The following is a 25,409-nucleotide window of genomic DNA, read 5'->3' on the forward strand; positions in this document are numbered from 1 at the left end:
CTGTGAATGCATAGTCTCTGCATCCCAGAACAATGCTCAGGACAAGGTAAGAACACCGACACAGGATTGAGAAAAGTAGCTGTCCTTTAAAGGGTAGAGTGTGATCCAAAAGTGTGCATTATGCCAGGAGTGGAGCCTACCAGGTAACTACTGTGTGGAGAGTGTCCACAACAGGCCTTTCTGCTCAAAGCACTTCATTTACCTTCTGTTGACTGCGGCTGTAAAACAAATCACCCCCAAACATATCCATTTAAAACAACCACTTTATTATGCTCATAGAGTCCAGGTCACGAATTTGGGCAGGGATATCGAGGATGGCTTGCTGCTCTCTAATGGCTGCCCTTCTGGTGGGAAGATTTGATGTTTGGTAGCAACTTGACAGCAGGGTCTGGAGTTGTGGGCTTCATGGGACTGGCGGTTGATGCTGGCCGTTGGCTGTAACACCAGCTGGGCCTGTTGATCAAAGCACCAGGAGGTGGTTGGTCCGTGGGGTCTGGTTTTCAACACGGAACAATGGCCTCTGGTGCGTAAGACTTCTTATAAAGCTGTTCCGGGCTCTGCAGGCAAGTGTCCCAGTTTACAAGGCAAGAAAGAGTTCATGGTTTTTTATGACCTAGAATGGAAGCCAAACTATCACTTTCACCATATTCAGTGAATTACAAGCATGGGAGCCAAACTGTATCACTTTCACCATATTCAATGAATGACAAGCAAATCACCAACCATTCAGATGAAAGACAGCTTGAGTTAGATGCTACCTCTTAATGAACTTGGGGGTTAGGGTCTTACAGAACACAGGGGTGGGGGCATGGGGTATATTTGAAAAATATCATCTGTTGCTCACGTGCTTTCTCATGTCACCCTTCTCCTCCCCTTGGAAGCATCTTTACAAATGAAGAGGTGGGCTCAGGTGGGTCAAGTACCTTGGCTGTTGGAAAGCCTGTATGCAGCGAGCTGGCTTTCAACCCAGACTGTACAAAGCAACATACAACATTGCTCATCAGAACAAAGGAAGAGGCAACCCAAGGCCGGTGAAGGATAAGTGGTTAAGCTTTCTTCTCCCCTTTTCTTTATGGGTAATAAACTCCTGCCCTTGTGTGTGATCACCCAGGGCGGGGCTTCTTTGAAGACTGTGTGGTTCTTATGGAGACCCCCCATGTCTCAGTCTACCAGACTTATCCTGGGCACCAGGAGCTGCTGTCTGCCCACCTCCACCCAGTGGTGGACATAAGCAAGCTCAAAAGCCCTCCTAAAGGCAGCACATACCACCAGTTTATGCCAGAAATGCCTTCCCTACACACCTTTTGAAATTACGTTTTCTTTTTAAGTCAGAGAGCATAGCTTCCCCAAAGTCACGCTTATTGTTCCCATGACACTCCAGATCTAGAATTTTCAGATGATTCTTCAATCCATCGCTTACTCCATACTTTTGTCTTTTTATCCCACTTCCATTCTTTTTCTAAGAATGCAGAGGGCAAGTGTCACACCCTCCTCCTGCATTAGTTGCCCTCAACCACACTACATTCTTAACAAGTATCCAGTAAGTGGTAGGTGGGTCCCAGGGGCTTGTGGAGTTTGTGATAAGAGGAGACAGACATTTTTTCAAAAGCTTTTCTGTTTGGGTCTGGGGATTGGACTCAGGGCTTCGCACATGCCACACGAGTACTTTCCCAAGAAACTGTATCTCCAGCCTTTGAAAAGCAAGTGAGCCTACTGTATACACAACAGGCATTGTGCTAGGCATTAATGACCCAAGTGATCCAGAGCAGGAATCTAGAAAATCAAACATGAGCCTTGTAAGCACTGTGCGGCAGGTCAGTTATAGCAAATTCAGTGTCTAGAAGCATAATGCCCTCCACCATCTAGGGAGGCCTCCAGAGCCCACATGTGAGAGGCAAGTGCTGTACCTAAAGTTACAATCTACCAGCTGCCAGGTGACTCTAGAGTTAGACATTTAGAAAGTCCTGGGTCAGAGGCTATTCAGTCCTAAATCTTAAAATCTTAAATTTCTTCTATAGAATGGCTGAATGGAATTTTTAGCCCAGGCTATCATATGGGACAGGGTAGTCTTCTCCTTTACAGGTTAGTCTTAACATCCTAGGCAAACTCTCTCCCTTTCATTTTTACCTCAAAGTGTCCCTAAAAGTCGTGACTTCTGAGTGTTCAAATCCACTTATAGAACCCAGATAAACATGTTTATAAATTATGGGAAATTATTTTCATTTTTAAAATCTTTACTCAATATTCATACCATAAACCCTTGATCCAAATATAATCTTATTGTATAAAACTATTTCCAACATACAATCAACAAGAATCAAACAGCTCTTGTAAATAATTACCTTTGGGATATGAAAGAAAATGTAAACATTTTATTTGGCAGTTGTTTCTGAACATGTGAATAAATAAATGGAAAAGTACATATGAATATTTCTTTTCGGAGTAACAGATACCATTTAAACGCTTATTTACACATCTTCGCTGCAAAGAGCAGTTACAGAATGAAACTTTGTCTTATAAAAGGGAACTTCCCACACCACTGGACTGGACAGTTAAGGATGGTGATACTGGTAGTATTGGCTCTAGCAGTCTCGATGTTGAAAGGCATTCATCTGCAGGTGTGATAACAAAGTCAACATGCATTGAGTTCATCCAGGTCACATACTGTAGAAAGTTTCCGATGGCAGCCATGGAATTTGGTGTCTCATGCGCTTAGGTCAACTATGACGTGTTTGTAAATCTGCGTGTTTCCCTTAAAACTGGAAGCAAAAAGAAAATTACGCTTGTTGATGGACACGTGCGTGAATGATCTGGGTGCCTGAACATTTAATTCCTGAAACTTCACAAATTTGGCTTTCTCTGCATCCCAGTTGTACACCTGAGTAAAGGAGTAATCACTTCCAAGAATGGCATATTGGTAATTATTTATCTGAAGAGGCTGGAACACCATGGATCCTCGGGATGGCATCCTCTGGATGTCCTGGAAGGAGGAGCCACCCCACTTCATGACCTTGGAGTCGCCAATGAATCTGGTCAAGCAAATGTACACATCTCCTTTCACAGAGAAGTGCTTCACCGCGTACACATCCTCCATGTTGGGAATGTCAGTTTGGTTGGTGAATAACTGTGTTGCTTTGCTCCACTGGTAAATAACAGGGCGCTGGGAACTACTGGACAGGATTAAGTGCGGGGTTCTGAGGGTCAGTGGTGTTCTGGCTATTTCTAGGTATTCCACGTCAGTATCCCTGTACCAGGCATGTAGGGACTGGTGGGAGTAGAATCCGTTTCCGTTCCATTTGTAAATGGTAGTAAACCCAGCTTTGGAACTGTCAGCAACAACAAAGTACCAGTTGTTTTCAATCTTGAACGTTTCGATGTCATTGGGTTTTCGGATTTTGAGAACTTCAATATCTTGGATTTTTATGAATTTGTTTGCAAAGCCATCTCGCTTATAGATATGGGAGCCACCGAACAGCTGGGCCACAATGACATAGAGCTGAGTGTCAATGACTATAGGCTTGCACACCACAGTGGACGTGCCTGGGGGAAAACAAATAAAATGTTAGATGTGTGGCCATCGTCTTTGGAACCTGCAAACCAGTGGTTCTCAACCTGTGGGTCGTGACCCCATGGGAAGTCAAATGACCCTTTCACAGGGGTCACCTAAGGCCATTGGAAAACACACATATTTACATTATGATTCATAACGATAGCTAAATGACAGTTATGACGTAGAAACAAAATAATTTTATGGTTGGGGGTGTCACAACAACATGAGGAACTGTATTAAAGGGTCACAGCATTAGGGAGTTTAAGAACCCACTGATGTAAATACGCAGCGGAAACTTCACTGGAAACTTTCACAGAAATCAGCCTAAAATGAGAGATTCCCTTGGTTTGTTAGGCAGGACCTCTCTCCAAGGAGTAAGTAGTAGTGTTCTCAGGTTCTGGGCCTTTACAGCCATGGGGCCGTGTTATGAACAATGAAGTTGGCTACGTCACATCCAACCTACTCTAGGCATTTAGGACACGCATATATGACCTGAACCCTTTCTTCTCACTCTTTGCAGAAAGTCTTGTTTTCCCTGACATACCTGATTTAATTTCTCCCATTGTAATTAAAAGCTACCATTTCTGAAGATACGCGTTTTTTAAAAAATCACAACACTAAATTATTCCAATAATCTTGAGATAAATGTTATCTTCCCTTTTCTTATCTTTATGTGTGTGCGCCTGCGTGTATCTGTTTTTTGAGACAGAGTTTTGCATTGTCTTTATGTTGTGTTTAGGCTGGCTTCAAACTCAAACTCACAAATCTCCTACTTCCTCTGCCCGAATGCTGAGAGTAAAGTGTGCACCACCATGCCTGTTCAGTTTTTTTTTTTTCCCCTAGATGATCAAACTCAACTAGACTCAGAGTGGCTAAGTTCTGCTACCAAAAGACAGAGCTGTGATTCAAACATGGGCCCATCAGAGTCTTTGGGTTATTTACTTATTTAGACAGTGTCTCACTCTGTAGCCCTGGTTGGCAGAAGTTTTTACTGTGTACACTGGGTTGACCTGGAGCTTGAGGACACCAGCTGTAGGAGAAAACAAAAAGGCAGAGAAACCCTTTTGAAAAGTGAAAGAGACGTGGGCATTGCCATGGGTTGCTGCTCCTTAAAGCTACTTAGGGGAAACCTCAGATAACAATAAAGGGCCTGTCAGTGGCCTACCTTGGTGTCTGTTAACTAAGAGCATGACATTTATGAATACAATGTTGTTACAGGATATTTGATGGCACTGTGAACCCTGAGACTGTGCTGTTTACCGGAAAAACCTGTTTCTAGTTGTGGTGTGGCTCTGCCCTAGCACACACCTTTAATCCAAGAGCTTTCTGTTTAAATATTGTAAACAGGATTAAGTAAAGTCAACCATAGGTCAGGAGGTGGAGAAGCAACCAGTTGACAGGAAGTGAACATAGGAAAAAAAAATATAGAGGGTAAGAGGAAGTCAAGAGGAGAGATAGAAAGACACACAGGAAGTAGAGGGAAGGATGGAAGGACATTCAGTTTGAGGGGCTTTTGTTTGTTTGTTTGTTTTTTGTTTTTTTTCTGAGCTGGCACGAGGAAGAAGTAACTTCTTTTTGGAATATTGGTTGAGGAGGAAGGTCAGCTAGGTGCTTTCTTTGCCTCTCTGAGCCAGTAGGCTTTCACCCCAGCATCTGGCTCCTGAGTCTTCACTGCTAAAATTGAAAGCTTGAGATTTTGTTTAAAACAACACAGTGTAATATCCTAGAGGAAATTTAGCACTTGGAAATCCAAAGACCTACAGAGCAAATCTACCCTAGAGTTTTCTGACTGTAGCTTTAGGGCTTTGAGGGAAGGAGTCTCACAGGAAAGCTTTCTACTAATTGAAAAAAAAAAGATGTGTGTGTGTGTGTGTGTGTGTGTGTACAGATACATGAACACATGTGGAACTCAGAGGTCAAACCCAGATGTCAATCTTCAAGTGTTGCCAGCTTGGTTTTGGAAGCAGGGTCTCTTGCTGGGGCCTGGAGCTCCCTGATTAGGATAAGTTGATTGGCTTGTGGTCACAGGCCTCCTTTTGTCTCTATTTCTTCAACGCTGGGATTAAACAAGCACACTACCACGCCCAGTTTTTTTATATGGGCTTTGGGACTTGGACTCAGGTCAACAAACCATCTGCCCTGGCCCTACTTTGAGACTTCTTTCAGAATTAAGCTTATTGCGTAACCTACAGGGGTGACGACCTCTCTAGAGATAGTTTTTGTTTTTGTTTTTGTTTTTTTTTGTTTTTTTTTTTTCTACACAATAAGGGTTAGAATGTGTTAGGGATGGCCATCGGATTTCATCTCAGGTGCCTGTATTGACTGACAGACAGACTGATTGTGACTCTCCGGTAAGCTTGTATTGAGAAGAATTCTGTGGCTACGTGTGTGTTCTGAAGGAATAAGACCGCAGGTGGGCAGTGATGCCTGCCCTTGATGGAGAGACCAGCAAACATGTTGTTTTACTTGTGGTCTATATGGTCTGAATATGTGCAAATCCCCACATACATGTTGAAATGGAACCCTCGGTGCGACAGTGTGAAGACCTGAGACCTGCAGGAGCTGATTCAATACACAGTGGAGTCCTCACAAAAGGGCTTGAGGGGGTCTTTTTAATGTATTTGTCCTTCTTTTTGCCCTGCACATCCATAGAAAAGAGGCGATCTTTGAAGTAGAAAGCAAGTTCTTACAAGACACTGAATCTTTTGGACTTCCCAGCTCTGAGGTCTGTGAGAAACACATTTTTGTTGTTTATAAATAACCAAGCCTGAGGTATTTTGTTACAGTACCAGGAACAAACTAAGCTATCATCTAAAAAAACAAAAACAAAAACAAAAAAAAAAACCCTCGAAAAATCTATAAGCAGATGATTCATTCCTGTCAAATTCTACTTTAGTGTTATCTAGAACAAGTTGAACATGGAAACACATGCATATAATCCTAACACTTGGGCTGAAGCAGGAGGATTGTGGGTTCAAGTCCAGCCTTGATGACACAGCAAGACCCTGAAACAAACAAACAGTAGATGGTGGAATGTGCAGACATCAGAAGATTTCAGACAGCATGGAGCCTGAATGCAACACATTAAAAAAACCCAGGAAGAAAGAGAAGCATGAAAAAAAGGGAGTGGATTTCCAGAATCTCAGTTTGGATAAATCCATTCCCCTAGGGGACCTCATTACCAAGCAAGGACTATTTAGACATTTGAAAATGAATAGGCTTATCATAATAAATAATGAATTTGGCCACTGGCAAAATCCAAGGAATAATTATGACCCTTCGTACCTTGCCATACGGAAAGTCTCTGCCCTCCTTAGCTGGAGACAGGGTCTCACTCTATATCCCAAGCTGGCCTTAAAGTCACAATCTTTTTGCTTCAACCTCCTGAGGTCTAGGACTACAAAGGTGCGACACCCCTGCCCAGCTAATGGTGGCCTTTTATGGGAAAGTTGGGTATTCTTAGGAGCAGGGTTCAAGATATTAGAAAATAACAGCTTTCAGAACTGTTTTGACTGATATTTTACAATTTTAAAAACTGTTGAAATGGGAGCAAAACTTAAGAGCTCTCTCAAGTAGCACCTTTCATGGAAAATAAAAATGGATTCTATGAACAAATTTAAAAAAATGTTGACAATAGATTTACACACTGTCAGATTTCTAATAATCCCTAACTATATTTATTATGAATCTCCAAGAGGCAGATATGGCTTATAGATTTATTGGTCCACAAAACCCTTTTTGTTTCAAGGAATACATTAACATTTTATTAAAATGTGCAACACAGTCTGAGAGTTGATCTAAAATAGCCTTCTTATTTAATTCACTCACTTTAAATTCAAGCAGATTTAATTAGAATGAGAACCATATTTTTGCACTATGTATATTCATTTATGTGTTTGTGTCTAATCACAATTGTGTCCTTTTGCAGAGCTAGAAACGGGAAACTGCTTATTATTTCCTCCCCCCAACACCGTGTATGGGGGGGAGGGTGTTGTTTGTGCATACATGTATTGAGGGTGCGCTCACCCACGCTTGCATATGCAGAGATCAGAGGTCAATGTTGCCTGTCTTCCTCAGCTGCTTCTCCACTGACTGGAGACAGAGCTTCTCTCTTAACCTGGAGCTCACTGATTTGGCCAGACTGGCTAGCTAGTGAGCCCTCAGGCTCTACCTGTGTGAGCCCTCCAAGGCTGAAGTTACAGACAGACACCTGCCACTGTGCCAGACTTTTTTACAGGGTGCCTGGGATTCGAATCCAGCTCTCCACGCTTGTGCAGTGAGTGCTGTACCCAGCAAGTATTCTCCCTGGCCGTACCCCCTTTGCTTTGTGGGCTTTGTTTGTTGTTTGAGACAGGGTCTTACTCCGTAACTGAGTTAGGTCTCCTGATCTGATCCACCTGGCTCAGCCTTCCAAGCCCTGGGACATCACATCAGCACCACCAGGCCCAGTTTATCTTATTTTTCAGTTAAGGACAATGAGGATACAGTAAAGGCGATGGGCTTGTCTGGCTAAACAGTGGCAGAACCTAGATTATAATTGATCACTGTGATCCAGTGCTTCACTCTGAAGAAAAGCAATCCTCCTTCAAGAGCATATGTAGGAATTAAGGGTTAGCTAAAGTTTAGCAGGCAATCTCAAGTCACTTAGTAAAAAGTTGGGCTTAACGCTGTCAAGGCTGGTCAAAGCATTTCTTCAAAAACTCCTCTGCTTCTGCTGCCCTTGGTCAAAGCGGTTTAACGCTCTACTCAGTATTGTTAGGCTCTCCATACCTGTAATGTTGTCGTAATTCCGGAAGTTCTTCTCTACATGGTCCCATTCCAGGAAAATGCATTTTCCAGTAAAAGGCTGAGCAATGACTACATAGTCATCATTCAAATAAGAAAAGGTATCTATGGACAGTGACTGATAAGGCAGGTCTTGGGATTTTGCAAATTCTACAAAAATGGGAAAAGAAGATGAGTAAATGTGCTAATACTAATGCCTCGCTCCTTGGCTAGATCCCAAATACCCATAAGAAATGTATGTATTTCAGAGAAATAATAAAATGTCAATTCTGCTCTTCTTAAGCATGTAAAGCTTTAAAGGTTCATAATATTTCACGTGTTAAGTTGTTCAGATGGTTCTTCACATTTTTAAAAATCAATTTTTATACTTGGAAAAAATGTAGCCTTTTAATAATTTTTCTGCTGTAAAAATGGTTTTCAATACATTACCTGTAATGATGCAGTCAAAATCCTTGGGGGAGAGGCTATTGATTTTGCGTTTCTTGTATTCCGGGGGCCCTTCACAGTAGATGTCTTCCACAGTTGCATTGGTGTGGCCGAGCCACTCCACCAGCCACTTGAGTTTACAGTCACAGTTAAATGAGTTCCCTCTCAGGTCCCTGAAACAGAAACCTCGGCTGCATTTGCAGTGTATGACTTCAGCTCCAGCATGAACCTGCGCATGCTCCATCACCTGTGCTGAATTTGACTGCCCATTCAGTTTGGGCTCAGGTGATCACAGAGTACCTTAAAGGCCACCCCGGAGCCTAATAACCCGGCTCTGTCCCGATTCAACGGTGTCTTAGACTAGAGAGTAGAGTCAATGGAATAGTGTATGGGTCATGTGTGTAACTTGAATTCTTCTGTATGGGCGCTAAAGGAATGTGAGAATAAACAAATATTAATTTTAAAGTTTTATGTACTTTAACATGTTCAGATTTTATCATCTAGATGTGTAATCAATATGAACATATTGGGATAGCATACTGATTAGTCAATACTCTATTTTCTCTCTCTCTTTTTTTGTGTTATCTTTGAGGTCCTCTGTATAGTTTATACTTACATCTTAATTTGGATGATAAATTCTCATCATGAATACATATGCCATGTATTTAGAGTTCATAAAGTTTATAGTTCAAAAATAGATTCATGGACCTAAGTTGCTCCAAATGTAAGTATTTTCTAATATATTAAAATGAGAAAAAAATGCAATATAAATCTTAAACATATAATTAAGAATATTGAGTGTACCCATGCATGCTTAGCCTATTAAAAGGTGTGACCCAACGACCATCCCTAGGACACAAATAAATAAATAAGTAAATAAATAAATGTAAAACTTAAAATGCAGTGCCTCATTTGCACACCCCAGGGGCCCTGTGGCTATGGGTGTTCAGTAGCTACCTTATTGAATCTAGAGGATAAAGTATACTGATTTCTGTATGGTATTTAATTAAATCCAGTGAGCACTGGCTTTTCATATATATATATATATATATATATATATATATATATATATATATATAATCCTGACCCTGTTCTGTAGTCTACAAATTCCACTTTAATAAGAAATTACTTTGCCATAGCACAGTTAATGCAGACATAATACCTGTAATAGTCCTTGCCTGTAGTAAGCTATACGGCAGAGTTTAAATTTCTTCTCATGGCCCTGGATCACCAAGCTCTCTGTTTATTTTCTCTGCCTCTGTGGAGGTTCTCCATTTCCTTTCTGGTCACACAGAATTCATAAGATAGGTTCTGCCCATTCATCATGCAGCTCATAATTAATTTGAAATACAAGAGTATTTAAATATTTCCTAAAGTCTATGTTCATTTAAAAAAAACAACAGAAAACCCACTAAAAGACAAGTTATCATGAATCCTTGTACTTCTAAAATAATTCTTGATTTGGGTTAAACTCATTCTGGGATTCTCTGGGAAGACTGAGCCAAATTTTGATCCTTCCTTCCTTCCTTCCTTCCTTCCTTCCTTCCTTCCTTCCTTCCTCTCTCTCTCTCTCTTCCTTTCTCTCTCTCTCTCTCTCTCTCTCTCTCTCTCTTTCTTTTTCAAGACAGGGTTTCTCTGTGTAGTTCTGGCTGTCCTGGAACTTGCTCTGTAGACCAGGCTGGCCTCCAACTCAGAGTTCCGACAGCCTCTGCCTCTCAAGTGCTCAGATTAAAGGTGTGTGCCACCACCACCCGGCTGAGCCAATTTTAAGTGTTTAAGGCAAATGACACAGGATGGGATAGAAGCTCTACCATGAACTACATCCCAGGTAAATCTTGGGACATCATCTAAATTTCAAAACATTCCTGGAAGTGACCTTACCCCAAGAGCACCAGCCCATCTGGGCTATTGTAAACTAGAGTAGATAAATGATTTGTCAGGTCTCTCAAGGAAGTTTCTTGATTCTGGCACATGCTTGGAAATAAATCAGTTTTCAGGAATTAGGAAAGTAGGCATGATAGAGTTGCTGGGGCAACCAGAAGGAATAAAGAAAGGGTTTCATTAGCTTCTTAATTTGAAGGTAAATTTGGATTAGAAGGAAGTTTTTAATTCAGATTTTTTTTTTTTTTTTTTTTTTTTTTTTTTTTTTGCTTTGTTGTTATTAGAGAAAGCAGTTTTGGAGATATGGATACAGATATAAATATAGATATATCCTCCGTGTGCATGTGTTATTGTATTTACTTTCTCTATTGGTTCTACCAAAATCTTAAAAAGTATTTAAGTTTCACGATACCTTCATATTTATTTACTTTTCTCTCTATATATTTTATAGCAAAGTAAATAATAGTAAAAAAGCATTCTCACACATCTTTTCATTTGTCCCTATATTCTTCTTCATGACATTTAAATGCCCTGCTAATGTTCTGGAAGACATTTAAGGAGAGCAAATTGCTTTTGGAAGATTGGGCATATAGAAGTGGCTTTGCTTACAGCAAAATATACAAATTCCTTGAGAAGATCTTTCACTCTGAGGCTTAAAAGTCAAAGTTTGAAAGCTCTTTTGTTTGAAAAGGGGTCAAAAATAATTAAGTTCATTCCCTTCCTGGGGCTTAAAGCCAAATCCCTGGGGATTAAGCCTGGAGTTGTTGTTCAGGCTAATGAGAGAAAAGGCAAACTCCTCCCTTCCCCCACTTCCTGCTCCATTTCTGTTGCCTGACCAACCCATGTGTGTAACCTTTCATCTTCTGTCAGTTTCTCAGACTCCTTTATGTTTTTTCTTTGTGGCCCTACTTCCTGGACCTCATGAGAAAAAGGAGATCTTGAAATTTTTGTGGAGGTCGCTCCTCTCCAGGCTCCCCCAGTGACCCTTATGATCACCCCTTAAGGATAGGCACACCCTTTGTCAAAGTAATGCCCTGGGTACTGTATATTCAGAATTTCCCATGCCAAATCACAAATAAGTCAAACATTTAGTATTTGTAGACTCAAGAGTGAAGTCAATTAAAACATTCTAATTTTAAAGCCAATTAAGAATAGTAGTCATCAATATCAGGCCCCATTAGTTATTATAAATTAATTAGTCGGTGATTTCTTAGGTCCTCTTACACATTTGTTAAGGAATCCAGGCCTTTGAAAATGTCTTTTGGGAGTGTCTGGAGATTGTTGTTTGCAAGACTCCTAGAAAAAAAAAAAGGTGATACAAAAATGTAGTGAACAATTCAATAAGCACATTTACGATAAAGCTTCTTTACAAGTTCTTTTTTTAAAAATAACTTTCAGTCCATTAAATTATACGCAGTACTTTTATTTTCCCAAGATAGTATTCAGATTTCTGTTGTCGAAATTTCAATTTCTGGCCTTTTTGTTTCAGTGTCCACTTAGCATTGACCTAACACTGAATATATCTTGATACTGACTTGAGACAAGAGCCACAATAAACCATCAGCAGAATGGTGCTAGGGTATCCCTCTTAGAATTCATAAGCCGAGAGTCAAACTCTCAGAGTTCTGGCCTAGGGGATGCTTACCAGGTAATACCCAACTACATTGGTGGTAAGGCCACCTACAAATGCCCTCTCTCTTTTGGCTGGGACTTCGACTTCCTTCCTTCCCCACTCTGCCTTGCTTCAGAGAGCAGCTAAACTTCCAAGCCTTTTGTCTTCATGTCCTTTCTTCTTTCCAATGGACATTCCTTTGCTTCTGGTTTCCCATTTTGGCAGAGAACTTTCTCTCTACTAATGTCCATTCACCCATCCTCTTTAGTTATTTCCCTCTTCTGATTCTTACTCTGTTATTGCAGCATCATTCTCTTTCTCTTCCTAGTTGCTGCTCCCCCAGTGACAAGAATGAATCTGGTAATGGTGAATGAGCACAGAATAGTTCTAATAGCAACAAGGTAAGAGACATGTATACATGTCGTTACACAAAAATGGACATGACCAAGCTCTGGGAATGGCAGCACGTACTGATGCTCTTAGGTTTTGCTAGTACATTATATATATTTCTCATAGCTACATTTAATCTAGAACAGAAGAGCCTCTTGTTGGCCTTAAAAGTCCTTGACAAAGTCTCTCAACTTTCTTTTAAAACATTCTTCAAGGTTCTCTCTATCCTAAATATGAGATTTCTCACATTCAAGCATTCATGATTTTTAGAACCTATTTTAAAGTTAATAGTGCTGTTTGTTGGTTTTAGAAATTACTACTAGATGGCAAAACTTTTTTTTTTTCAATGAAGTGTGGACTGTGAGAATGGGAAAAGAATTAGGAAGTTCAAGCCTTCATGACACTGGTTTGGTAACAAAGGGCATGGTTTTGCAGTCAATTGGAGCTGGGTGGAAATCAGGACTCGACCACTTCCAGCTGGACAACTTCTGTTCACGCCTCCTCTGACAGTCATGCTGCACTGGTGTGGAAGATCTGCTACAGGCCCACTTGTTAGAGGCTTGGTCCTCAGCCTCTGTTGTTATTGAGAAATGGTAGAAATTTTAAGAAGTGGGGTCTAGTGGGCAATCACTTGGGATGTGTCCTTGAAAGGAGACTGTGGTCCCTCCTAGGCTGGTTAGGTTTTGTTAACTTGACACAAGCTAGAGTCATCAGAGATGAGGTAGCCTCAGGTGAGAAAATGCCCCCATTAGATTGGCCTATGGGCAGGCCTGTGGGACATTTTCTTGCTGGATGATTGCTGTGGAAGGGTTCAGCCCACTGTGCACAGCGACGTCCCTGGGCAGACGGTCCTGGGGTGTGTAAGAAAGCCGAGGAAGCCATGGAGGGACAAACCCATAGTACCTTCTGTTTCAGTTCTTGCCTTCAATTTTCTGCTTTCGCTTCCACCAAAGCGTTGCGACTGGGATATATAACTCAAATAAACCCTTTCCTCCCAGAGTTGATTTTTGGTGGTGGAGTTTAGCACAGCAATGGAAAAATAACCAATGTGCTCTCTATCTCTCTCTGTTTTCTGATTCTTAAGATTTCAATTTCTCCACATATGCTCATTATGATATGCCACCCCAGGCTCAAAACAACCACGAACTGAAACTTCTGTAAGTAGAAGCAACATGAGCTGTTCCTCTTATAAAGTGATGATGACACGTGCTTGTTATGGTGGCAAAAAACAAACAAACAAACAAACAAACACGACTGACTAAAATACAATTCAATTTTCTAGTTTTCATTTAAAAATGAAAATAATAGTATCTCATCTCAAGTGTTGATAGAAAAAGAAAATGAAAAAAGAAAGAAAACAAGATAGCCTAGGATATTTGGTATTGAGGGTGTTCTTTAAAAGGCGGTGGTGATGGGGAAGGAAAGGCTAACGGCTCCTTCCTGAGGGCACATTGTTCAGGAAGCAATATTTAGGAAATGGACATCTCATTACATGAATGAGATGTCATGGCTGTCCACATATGGAAGCAATGATGAGCGATGTGACAGTTAGTCACAGAAGACAGGCTGGCACTTCCGAGGTTTGATAAACAGTAAGACTTGACTGAGAAACAGAACGAGAGGAAATAAGACTGAGCCATGAAGGAGGCTTTCCTGTGCCCTCAGCCTTGCACTGGATTTCAGAGAGTTTCTCTGGTTTTCTGGGCAGCCCTAAAGCTATCAGGTCGATTTCGATGAACAGAACACAGACAGAGGATCACAGAGAGGCCCCACTGACAGAGTCTGGGAATCACTTTCCAGAAAACTGAATGGGTTTTGAGAAAGAGCGTGGTTCTGTACAGGTTGAATGGTAGGTGTAGGAAAACACATCCCAGCACAGGAGGGGATCAGTAAAGCTGTAAGCATGAGGTGGATTAGAAAAAGGCCCCCAGGGCCAGCTAAGAGTGTTTAACAATTCTTAAATAAGGAGAAATTGAAAACATCTAGCATTCTGTTGCATAAGCTTTTATCTGGCATTGTCTGCAGCTGTGAAGAATTGGAAACAACTGCCATCTCCGTTAATAAGGGATTGTGTAAATAAGCAATGGTTCTCAATTAACACAGAGTATTTCATAGGTTTACAAAACGGGTAGATTTCGATGCACTATGAAAATGAACATGGAGCACAGCATGTGGAGTGTAGTCTCCACTCAGAGAGAGGACAGAGGTCTGTGGATGTGCAAAGAATGGTCTATGAAGAGACATACAAACTGCTGACATACAAACTCCTGTGCCCCTGTCAGAGCCAGCAGTGAAGAGGGCCTGGGTTCTCCAGGACCCATCAGAGGGACCTGAGGGCTTCAGAGAGCCTCTCCACAGAGTAGAGACACCTAGGCCACCTAGGGCACCACGCCAGGGTTACCAAGGGGGAAAAGCTCTTTGCATCTTGCTCAACATTTGGTTTCTACCCAAAAGGGTGAAGAGAATGAGATCTGGGGCCTATTAAATGCGGGAACAGCGTAGAGCCTGAGACAGCACTGCTTGCTTTAAGATTAGACTCCCACCGGGGTTAGGATTACAGGATCCTTCAGATTCCACCCCCGGCATCAAGTTTTCCAGCCTGCATTACATTGTCGCAGTACCCTCCGCCCCCACAGCCTGCCTGCCCCACCAGCTTCACAGAGAGACAATTTCATATTATTCTCATTTTTGGTGGAAACTCTGGTTGGTTGAAATGCCTATGATGTAGCTCGGAGCCCTGTATCACTTACCTCAGGACCAGAGCCTCATCACTGTCAGGAGCGAGCTCCTGTAGACAAACAGGACTAGTTGACAATTACCACAACTATGAGAGACTGAGCAGAGGAGGTGGCTTTCATTCACTGTGACAGCAAACACACACAGGTACTAACAGATTTTCAATGGATTCTAGAAAAGCTGCTGTGCCTGGGGGTGAATGAGTATTTTCTTTTTGTCATAAAAACTGATGATGATCAATAGCTACACACTTTAAAAGATGTATTATTTATCTGTATGTGTGTGGAGAGTGGCTATGCATGTGTCTATGTGTCTCTGTAGATGTATGTGTACATTCCTGTGCATGTGCCTAATTTATGTGTCTGTGTCTTTGTGTATGTTCTCATAGGTTAGAAGAGTGTGTCAAATCTCCTTGGACCTAGAGTTTTTGATGGTTGTAAGCTACCCAACAAGGGTGCTGGGAACTGAATTCCAGCCCTCTGGAAGAGCAACAAATGCTCTTAACTGCTGAGTCATCCTTTCTGCCCCATAGATAAGAACTTTAAAATGCTCAATTTAGAAGGTGCAACCATCTTTTCTCTCTTTCTTAGGAAGAAAATTCTATGCCTTAGTAGTCCTAAAGATCTGTCATTTGCTTCACTGACACACATACAATAGGTATACCTATATACTAAAATTATTTCATTACAGTAAGATGTTTTTGAAGCCAGGCATGGTGGCTCATGCCTTTAATTCCCAGCACTCAGGGAGGCAGAGGCAAGTGGATCACTGTGAGTTTGAAGCCAACCTGGTCTACAAAGAAAGTCCAGGACAGCCAAGGCCACACAGAGAAACCCTGTCTCAAAACAAAACAAAAAAGGAGAAAAATAATCATTGTAGTTAAGCCTTATTCCCTTCACTAACAGCCATCTTGAAAAAGTGATTCTGGGAGCCACATCACCAGTCCAGGGCTCCAAAGTCTCCAGTACTTGCTGTCTGTGGAGTGATGGCTTGTAGGATGTAACTATGAACTGGGGTCCAGACCTCCTTTCTCTTCAAAGGGTCTCTTCATTGGAATATTCTGGTAAGAGCAAGGGTTAAATCAGAGCCAGGCTTTAATATTAACCCTGAGAACTCTTCTTAGGAATAAGAGGAAGGAAAATTAGGAGTGTAAAAGAGAAGGGGATCTAGGGACAAGAGGTGGCCTCCAGAGGTATCAGTTGGCTTTCACTGGGATGAGCTGAGAAAAAATAGGTTCTTGCCTTGACGCAAGCCAGCCTTGGTCAGGTTTGCTGTAAGACTCCTCAAATCAGAGTGCTCCAGAGTGCAGTGCAAACTGGTGTGAGCAGGGAATGGGAGGCAGGCTCTAGTTTTGGCAGTTTTCTATGAAGTCAGTTCCTTTGGGTCAGAATGATTTCCAAGTTCTAATCCCACCCTTAAATCATGTCTCCATACTTCCCCCTGGAAAGGCGATGGCCTCATCTTTAACAATGGCCAGATGATTCTGGAAGCAGTCCTTTAAGCCACATGGTTAAAAGTCTTGCCTCTGACAAGGGGTTTTTCTAGGAAGTCAAGAGACATGGAGAATCAGGCCGGGGGATAATAGAGGGGTGAAGACAGGACAGTGAGAGGCTGGAGAAAGCATTTCCTCATTGCTAGTGACTCCTCAGAGGTTCTGCTCTGAGAGCTTGAAGAGTGATAGTGCAGCCACTATTTACCTCCAAATGAATGTGGAAAGGCAGGCAGGGAGGAGAGTCAGGAAGGAGGGGGAGAGAGGGAAAGAGGCAGGGAGGGAGAAGGAGGGAGGGAGAAGGGTAGGATTCTGATTAGGTCACTTATCTAGGAAAGAGCAGATGGTACTTCTCCAGGATTCAGTTACATGGAAGATATCCAAAGATATTATTTAAATTAAACCATTTCTCAAGACACCATCACTAAACACCAAATCCAGCCTAATTTCCCTCCCTTTTAATATCATTAGCATAGGTATAAAAGTAACTTTTATTGTAAAAGTAACTGATTTGCTTGTCATCTCCAAGGCTTATTGCCTCTGTCTGCTAACCTAAGCCTAGTCCTGGAAGCTTTTAGACTGTACAATCTTATCTAGGCCTAGAATGCTTTCAGCCCTCTGGGACTTACTGCTGAATACGCTCACACTTTCTAGTTCTTTTTGAACTCTTGCTGGCTGGTTCAACTCAGCTGTTCTGGCTCAAACTACTCTCCAAACTGGCTGATTCCATCTAGCTTCTCTCTCAGTTTCTGACTGAATTGATCTGCTTGGCCTCAAGCTAACTTTGTCCTAATCTTCTGGCTCCTTCTCATTCTCTGGCTCATTCTGTCTTTACTTGTGTCTAGCTTGTTCTCTCTTCAACCTGTCTCTGTAAAACTCTCCCAGCAAAAAACTGCCTCTAAACTCCACGAACTGAACTGCAATGAAGTCAGTTCTCTTGCATGGCCTCTCAACTTGCTGACTCAACTGAACCGCCTGAACAGCACTGACTAGAACTCAGAGATCTGCATGCCTCTGTCTCTTGAGTGCTGGGATTGAAGGCAAGTACCACCGCATCTGGACTTAAGCTTTTCTTTGCCTGAAACTCGCTCTATACCAGGTTGGTCTTGGACTCAGAGATCACTTGCCTCTGTGTCCTGGGATTAAAGGTGTGTCTGCATTCAGCGGGACCACACAGACCTAGAAGGTAACAAAGCATCTGTGTTGCTGGATTAAAATTCCTCTACACATAGAACTTTGGGGGATTGAACTTTTCTATGAGCTTAAAGGTATAAATCATACTCAAGCCATGGCTGCATATTTAACTCTAAGGTCTAAACAGTTGGTATAGATTTGAATTTTTCAAATGAGCAAGTATTATTTTTGTAATTTGGAATAAAAGAATAGCTTATGGGCAATGATAAACATTTGCTAAACACTCTTAGTGATTTCTGGCAGTTCTTAGTGACTCTTTCTCCCTTCAGTAGCACATAACTGTCACCGTGGCTGTGGACCAGTAGAGCCAGGACTGTTTGCATAGGTATGCCGACATGTTGGAGGGCAAGTGTCAGCAGTCTATCCGTTTTGGAATAGCTGCTGTGTGCTGAGCACTGCATGGTGGTAGGAAGGATGTCTACACTAGCTTCCAAGCAAGGATACCCCTATGTCTAAATCAGTCAGGCAATCTTCATTTTAGCCTTAGTGTTGACACATCTGTGAGGAGGTAGTATAGTGTAGCACAGTGGATGAAGGGGAATTTCTGCCATCAGTCTGCCTAGTTCAAAGCCTGGGGCAGGTCATTAGTCTTCCTCTTCCTAGATTACTCATAGGTAAATTGCTGGTGTTGGTGATCTGTAAACTTATGGTGAGGGCTGGGGTTGCAGCTTAGAAAGTAGAGTGCTTGCTTAGGATGTAGATCAATGAATAGAATGCTTGGCTAGCATATGAAAACCCTTGGGTTCAAGCTCCAGCAATATTAGCCAGGCATGGTGACATATGCTTGTAATCCCAGAACTTGGGAGGGAGAAGAAGGAAGATGGGAAGTTCAAGGTCATTCTTGGCTACATAGTGAATTTAAGCTCAGCTGGGGGCATATAAGCCCTTGTCTTGAAACGGAAGAAAGAAAAACAAAGAGTTAGAATAAAGTCTTGTTTATTCCAATTGATTTGGAATCAATAAAAAGACTTGGAATCCAATTGATTTCAGAACATCACTGCTGATCTTGGCCAGAGCTGCTCCTCCAGTGGCAAGGACAGTGGGTAGTAAGTGTCAGTCAGCACTTCTCAGGGGTGAGATATCAAGACGAAAGGAGTCACCAATATCCAGTGATGAGGGCTATTAAATTCCAGTTAGTTTAGCTCTCAGAGAAAAGTTATCATTATTAAAAATGAGTGTGTCTTCACGGACAGTGAGCATGGCAAGGCACTTGGGAACACCTAGCTTGTTTGCAGATTAAACGAGTGGAGAGCTGCAAAGTGCTTTGAACGGAGCACGGTGAGCATGAGCGCACAGGAGGAAGCTAACCCATCAGTCCCAAATCAGGACTGCAAATGCCTTGGTGTTCTTGTGCCCTCTTCGCATTTCATAGCAAAATATCACCATGTGAAGCTGCAGGCCCCTAGAGACACAAGCCTAAACTGAGGATGGCTATGGGGGGAGGGGGAGCACAGCACCCCAGATGGCTGTGGGTGTTGCTTTCTTAGTAGCACAGCTCCATGGCACTGAAACAACTGTGCTGTCTGAGCCAGTCTAGTCTGCCACAGCAGCGATTTTCCAGTAGGTTCCATTGCCATAATCAGAGGTTTTCTCAGGCAAACCACCAGAACATCAAGGCAGATGGAATGATGGGAAAAATGACTGTCTGCCTTCCAGAATGCCTGACCCTGGCCAATTAGCCTCAAGGCAACTAGGTGTTCAATGGGGTGATATCCCAAGTGTTCTGAGGGCGGAGATGTAGGTACAGTCTGAAGCAAAGCTACACTTTCAACAGCCTCTGTTGGCCATGGAACTGTCACTATGAAGAAACTGGGGGAGAATGAGGACATGTGTGAAAGCAGGTCCGTAGGATGAAGAGGTGGTGGTCCGAGCCACAGAAAGTCACAGTGCTGTGTGAATTTTCCCCTAACTCTGTGTCTTGGTACACAGAGACACATTACAGATCCCTTGTCACAGGCTGCCATATGCTACCTAAGAATTCTGCCATTTATAAAAAGGCCATGACCAGAACTGAGCCAATCCCACTACCCTACTTTCGAACCTCCCAAAACTGTGAGCTGAGTCTTCCAGTATTTAATTAGAATTATAAAAGTATACCTGCATAACATTAGGGCACTCAGAATACAGCAATTCAGAGAGGGTCTCAGTACTTTTATAGGGGTTGAATTACAAGAGTATGGCACTATGCCTGGCTTTTTGTTTTGTTTTGTTTATTTACTTTCTGGGGCTCCAACTCAGGATGTCAAGCACACTAGGAAAGCATCTCACTCAGTTACCTGTAGTGACTTTCAAGTTGTCTGTAAATACCCTTTAAGAAGTAAATCTAGCAAAAAAAAAAAAAAATCACACAATTAAAAATGATAAAAGTTCATCGTTTCTTTAGGAATAGACCTAGTCTTTACAGCAGCTAATATCAGGGCAGAGTGGAAGGAGTTTGTTCTAAAAGCATGCACACAACTCTACCTCTCTTCATTTGGAGAACAGGAGCAAGGGCGAGGCTTTATCTTTAGGATCTCTTTCATTCTTTCTTCTTTTCAAATATTTATTACATTTATTTGCGTGTATGTATGCCAATTTCTACCTAAGGGTCCTAGGATCCAACTCAGGTTATTAGATTTGGCAGCAAATACTTTTACCAACCGAGGTATCCTGCTGGCCCCAAGAGCCCTCTCTTGTCTAGTCACATCTGTAGTGAGAATTTTGGTTTCTTAAAAAACCCAGTTATGTGAATATAGTTTTGTTTTAATCCCAAGTGTGGGATAAGAGGCTGCTTCCCAGCAGGTGATTATGATTTGCCTAGTGCGATAGTTAGGGGCGTGATCTCTGCCAGCTGCAGATAGTTTAATTCTGGGGACTCTGGAGAGAGGATAAAGGTGAGAGCCCAGAGAAGGGCAGGGGGTGCTTTAAAGAGGCAAGATGCGCTCTTCTTATTGCTGTTTGTCAGCTGATTCTGAGCAACGTGAGCAAAGAGATCCACTTGAAACACTCTGTGTTTACCTTTATCTTGATAATCTTTCAATTTTTAGAGCTTCTTTTTTCTCTTTGTATTTTTGGAGGAGCCGTTTCTGTTGGTCACTCATAACCATTTTTACTGGCCCACTAGCAACTCTTGTGACCGGCTTTCTTACAGTAGGTGACACTGTTCAGGCAACCTGCTTCATCCTCTGAGTGCCAGTTGATCTGGTCACTTGCCCTGACCTGGACACAATGGGCTGCACAACTTTTTTTTTTTTCTCGTTGTCCAATATTTGCTTTTCAAGTTTCTTTTTGGCCAGATTGGGTTGCTTTAAGAACATTCTTGCTTTCGGTCTTAATCTATCCCATATGGTCTCTGGCCTTTGCTCTTGTAATTCGCCCATTGTATGGAAAAGCCTTTTCTGACTCAGCTTCCACACATCCACATCCAGTCAGCTGGGTGGGAGCCCTCCGGTCTGCCTTAACTGATGTGTGGGGCCTTCGCTAGTTGCCTTGCTGAAGACCTGGGCAACCTCTGGCTGTGTTGCTGATGAAAAGGGAAGTGGCATCCACTCAGGACATAATTCGCCCTTTCATTTGCATGCATCCAGGAGGGCAACGTCAATGCCTACTCCCATAGGGTCACGTGGAGACTACAATGAGGTAAGAGTATGAAACAGCTTTATCAACTTTTCCTGTGGTTCACACAGGCTAGAGGGCTTCCTTACTGCTTGAATGCTTGCCTTTCAATTGGAAAGAATTGGTCAAAGGTGGAGAAAGTGCTCTTTGAAGCCTCAACCTTAAAAAAAAAAAAAAAACAAAAAACACAAAAACAAAAAACAACCAACCAAAAACAAAACAAACTAATGGTGCAAAAAACAACCAACCAAAAACAAAACAAACTAATGGTGCAAAGAAACTCCAGGCTTACTTATAAGCAATAAATAGTGGGAAATGAACTTAATGTATGGAGAAGGCAGGGGGACATTTGATTTTCAAAGCCTGCCTGCTCCATCTCTCCTTAAAGGGAAGAAAGGGAAGCAGGAAATACACCTTCAAGGAGAGCATAATTAGAAAGGAGAGAAACGTGAAGACAAAGACATGTGGTGAGAAAATGTGTTCACCCAACTCTTCTTCCTGTTGCAGGAGGAGCCCCTCTAAGGTTGGGCTGCACCTCTATTGGGGGCTGTGCAAGAGGAACAGCCAAACAGCTTCAGAACTCCTGGAGTGCGGCCCACTGGTGAGCAGGACCACGATGCCTGTGACACAGCCAGGCAGGTCCTCAGGAAGGTGGTGGTTGATTTCTTGTACCCGTTTATGCCCTCAGCTTTCTGATATGATTTAATAAAAAAACTTAATTAGTAGATGAGGTGCACCCTGAGGATTTCAAGTAGAAATGACTGGGTTTTTTTTTTTTTAATATATATATAAAAGTTTAGATTTGTGATTTTTTTTTTTTATAAGTGTACTGTTTAAGATAAATAATTGAGCCTTTCCTTGTAACCGAAGATTGCAGCCTGCCGGTAAGAGGAACTGGCTGAGACAACCACTTTGCTTGTTCACATGTTGTTAATCTATAACAAGTTGCTCAGGTACGAATGTGTGTGGGTTCTTGGAAATATGTTCTAATTTTTAAATTTTATATTAATTATTTATTACAATTTATTCACTTTGTATCCTGGCTGTGGCCCCCTCCCTCCCTCTTTTTCCCCCATGCCCCTCTCCAAGTCCACTGATAGGGGAGGTCCTCCTCCCCTTCCATCTGAACCTAACCCTCAGGTCTCATCGGAACTGGCTGCATTGTCTTCCTCTGTGGCCTGGCAAGGCTGCACCCACCCAGGGGGAGGCCACCAGAGAGCCAGCCACTGAGTTCATGCCAGAGACAGTCCCTGCTCCCCTTACCAGGGAACCCACTTAGAGACTGAGCTGCCATGGGCTACATCTGAGCAGGCATTTAATCTATAATATGTAAAACATTTGATCATGTGAGAGTATTGAGGAACTTATTTTTCTACATATACTCATTGTAATCATTCACTAGAAGAAAAATAGAATATAATCACCTTGTCATTTTTATACTGCTTAGTTTTCCTGGGATATATAATCTGTGGGAGAAAAAAAATTGGAGCTTTGCTCTAGCCACCTAATGTGAGTGTGTATATAATATATGTGAACTTTAAAGGAAATGCTTATTAAACAGAAGGGGGATATGAGACCTTCCAGAGATAGATTAAATAATACTTATCGACTTTAAATTTTTTTAAATGTCTCTGAGACAGGTAGCACAGCTGCTGAAAACACTGAATTTTAGAAAGGACTGCTGAATTAAACCAGACCATATGTTTTAAAGGTGTGTTAACTTCAGAATGGAAGGCACGAAATATGTTTTGTTGGAGGAAAGGTTATGCCTTTGTTTCAATAGGAAATAAAAAGCTGTGGATTCCTTCAAAATTAATAAAGATTAGGTTTAACCAGGGGAGATGACTTGAAAATCTTGGCTACCTACATGAAGGAAGAAACCAAGAACAACAAAACAGGTGACATAAATGCCAATCCCTCTACCTGGAAACAGCTCTGAGACTGGGTTAGACATGCATGCCTATACATAGCCAACAAATCTCATTGGCATGAATGGAAATTTTTATTACAGGTTGTTTATAAAGTCTAAATGGACTTACAAAGTGTGATGGCTTTTCTGCTCAAAAAGCAGAGAATCATCTTTAGCTGATTTGTGCACACTGCACATTCCATACATGTGTTAATGTAGAGGTGTCTATTACCTTTAAAAGTTTAAATGTTTTTAGAGCAGAAGGACCAGACACCAATGAAGACGAGACAAGTAGCCTAGATGATCTAGCCTCAGAAACTGCTTCAATAGCTGTTTCCTCAAAAATCTGCAACCAGAACAACTTCAAAATGGCTAGCTAAAATGGTCCAGCCTCACAGGTTGTTCCAGCCAGGACTTCCGTTAAGCCCTGCACCTTGCTATCACAGAGACAGGACAGCAAATGATATAGCTAGCTCTCCCAGGACTTGGACACTATACCAATTTTCTTAGGGTCCCCAGACAGGAGGAAGCAATCTTTTAAGAACATGATGCCCCCATTTCCAAGAGGTGGGGTGGGTGGTTTTCATCATTTAGTGGGTGATGGATGGATGTTGTCGTTTAAGAGGGGGTGTTACATGTTGTTAATGGTCTTTGTCAGGGAGGAAACAAAGTAAAGGAGGTTAGATTCTTTTTCTTTCCTCTGTCCTTCTTTCTCTCTTATCTGGAGTTAGAAAAAGAGGAGGAGAGGGGAGGAAAAGAAAAAATAATATAGGGATGATAGGATAAAAGGGTAGATTACTGAATCTACTTTTAAACTAACAAGCAACTAATAGTCTCAAATATTTTACATTAGTATGGGTTTTTGTATATTGATACAAATTTAAGGGGTTTTTTTTGTTTTTACAACATACTGGATACATGTTTCAACTCTTATATAAGATATTGTACTTAGTGACTCATTTTAAAATGTTAAGTTCTAGTCCTTGAAAGCTACTATTACACACTGTTAGGATAATTAAAAAAATTAAAGTTAGTAGTCAGTCAAACTTGTGATCATGCTAGGTACTAGTTTAGTTAATTACAAAAACAGGCTTTGATTAGCCTCCTGTAGACATTTTCAAAGGTAAGCAGATAGTAGATAGCTGAAAACAAGCAATATTTATCTATTCAAATAAACTTTAGATAGATATGGTCTTCAAACACTTTAGAGATCTACAGAATATGCCATTTAAGATGTTTTAGTAACTAAAGGCTTTTCATGACAGTGAGACCCAACAGCGTCTGGAAGCACCCCCATACTGCTTCAAAGAAGATGATGGGCATCAAATCTCCTTTCAGAGTTTGTTTCAAATGAGGCAAAGCTAGCCATCAGGCAAAAAACTGCCCTTGCCTCAACTGCTGACAGCATGCTGTCCAAACCGTGGACAAGGAGGACACAGAGGAAGTTGATTGACCAACTTTGCAGAATCAAAGTAGGAGGGTTCTTCAATATTCCTGCTTCTCAGAAAAGTCTGTCAGATATTCAGTGCCTGTAGGCTGAAGATGGATACTTCAGTGTTGCAGAGGAACCTTGGATGACATCAATCTCTCATTTGTTTTAGTTTTGGAAGCTCCTTACTCTGCATGTCTTGCTTCCTCAGGTGCTGTTTATCCTTCTCAGGTCTCTGATGAAATTGAAGGCTAAATACTTATAGTCTCACATATAACCTTAAGTTTAGGATTTAAGAAAATGTTTTAAAGTCTATAAGATGTTTTTAGGTTGATAGAAAGTGAGTTAGGTACAGAACTTTGGACTCACCAAGATAGGATAGATGATGGAAAACTTTCTCTAAGTTTGCTGAAT

At 41.7% G+C, this 25,409-nt stretch overlaps 1 protein-coding gene across 1 annotated transcript in view; it reads right to left on the bottom strand.

Annotated features, from left to right (window-relative positions):
* Nucleotides 1–2,002: 2,002 nt before the first annotated feature.
* The window catches only part of Lgi1 (leucine rich glioma inactivated 1), a 44,057-nt gene continuing 20,650 nt past the window's right edge, over nt 2,003–25,409 (bottom strand). Inside the window, exons 5-8 of the mRNA XM_055614224.1 lie at nt 11,867–11,938; nt 8,765–8,934; nt 8,321–8,485; nt 2,003–3,540 (exon numbers count right to left, since the gene is read on the bottom strand). Of these exons, the coding sequence (XP_055470199.1) occupies nt 2,705–3,540; nt 8,321–8,485; nt 8,765–8,934; nt 11,867–11,938 (1,243 nt within the window). The 3' untranslated portion in view covers nt 2,003–2,704. The remainder of the gene's footprint in view (nt 3,541–8,320; nt 8,486–8,764; nt 8,935–11,866; nt 11,939–25,409) is intronic.

Source organism: Psammomys obesus, unplaced genomic scaffold (assembly GCF_907164565.1).
Source record: "Psammomys obesus unplaced genomic scaffold, mPsaObe1.curated_primary_1811, whole genome shotgun sequence".
Taxonomy (NCBI): domain Eukaryota; kingdom Metazoa; phylum Chordata; class Mammalia; order Rodentia; family Muridae; genus Psammomys; species Psammomys obesus.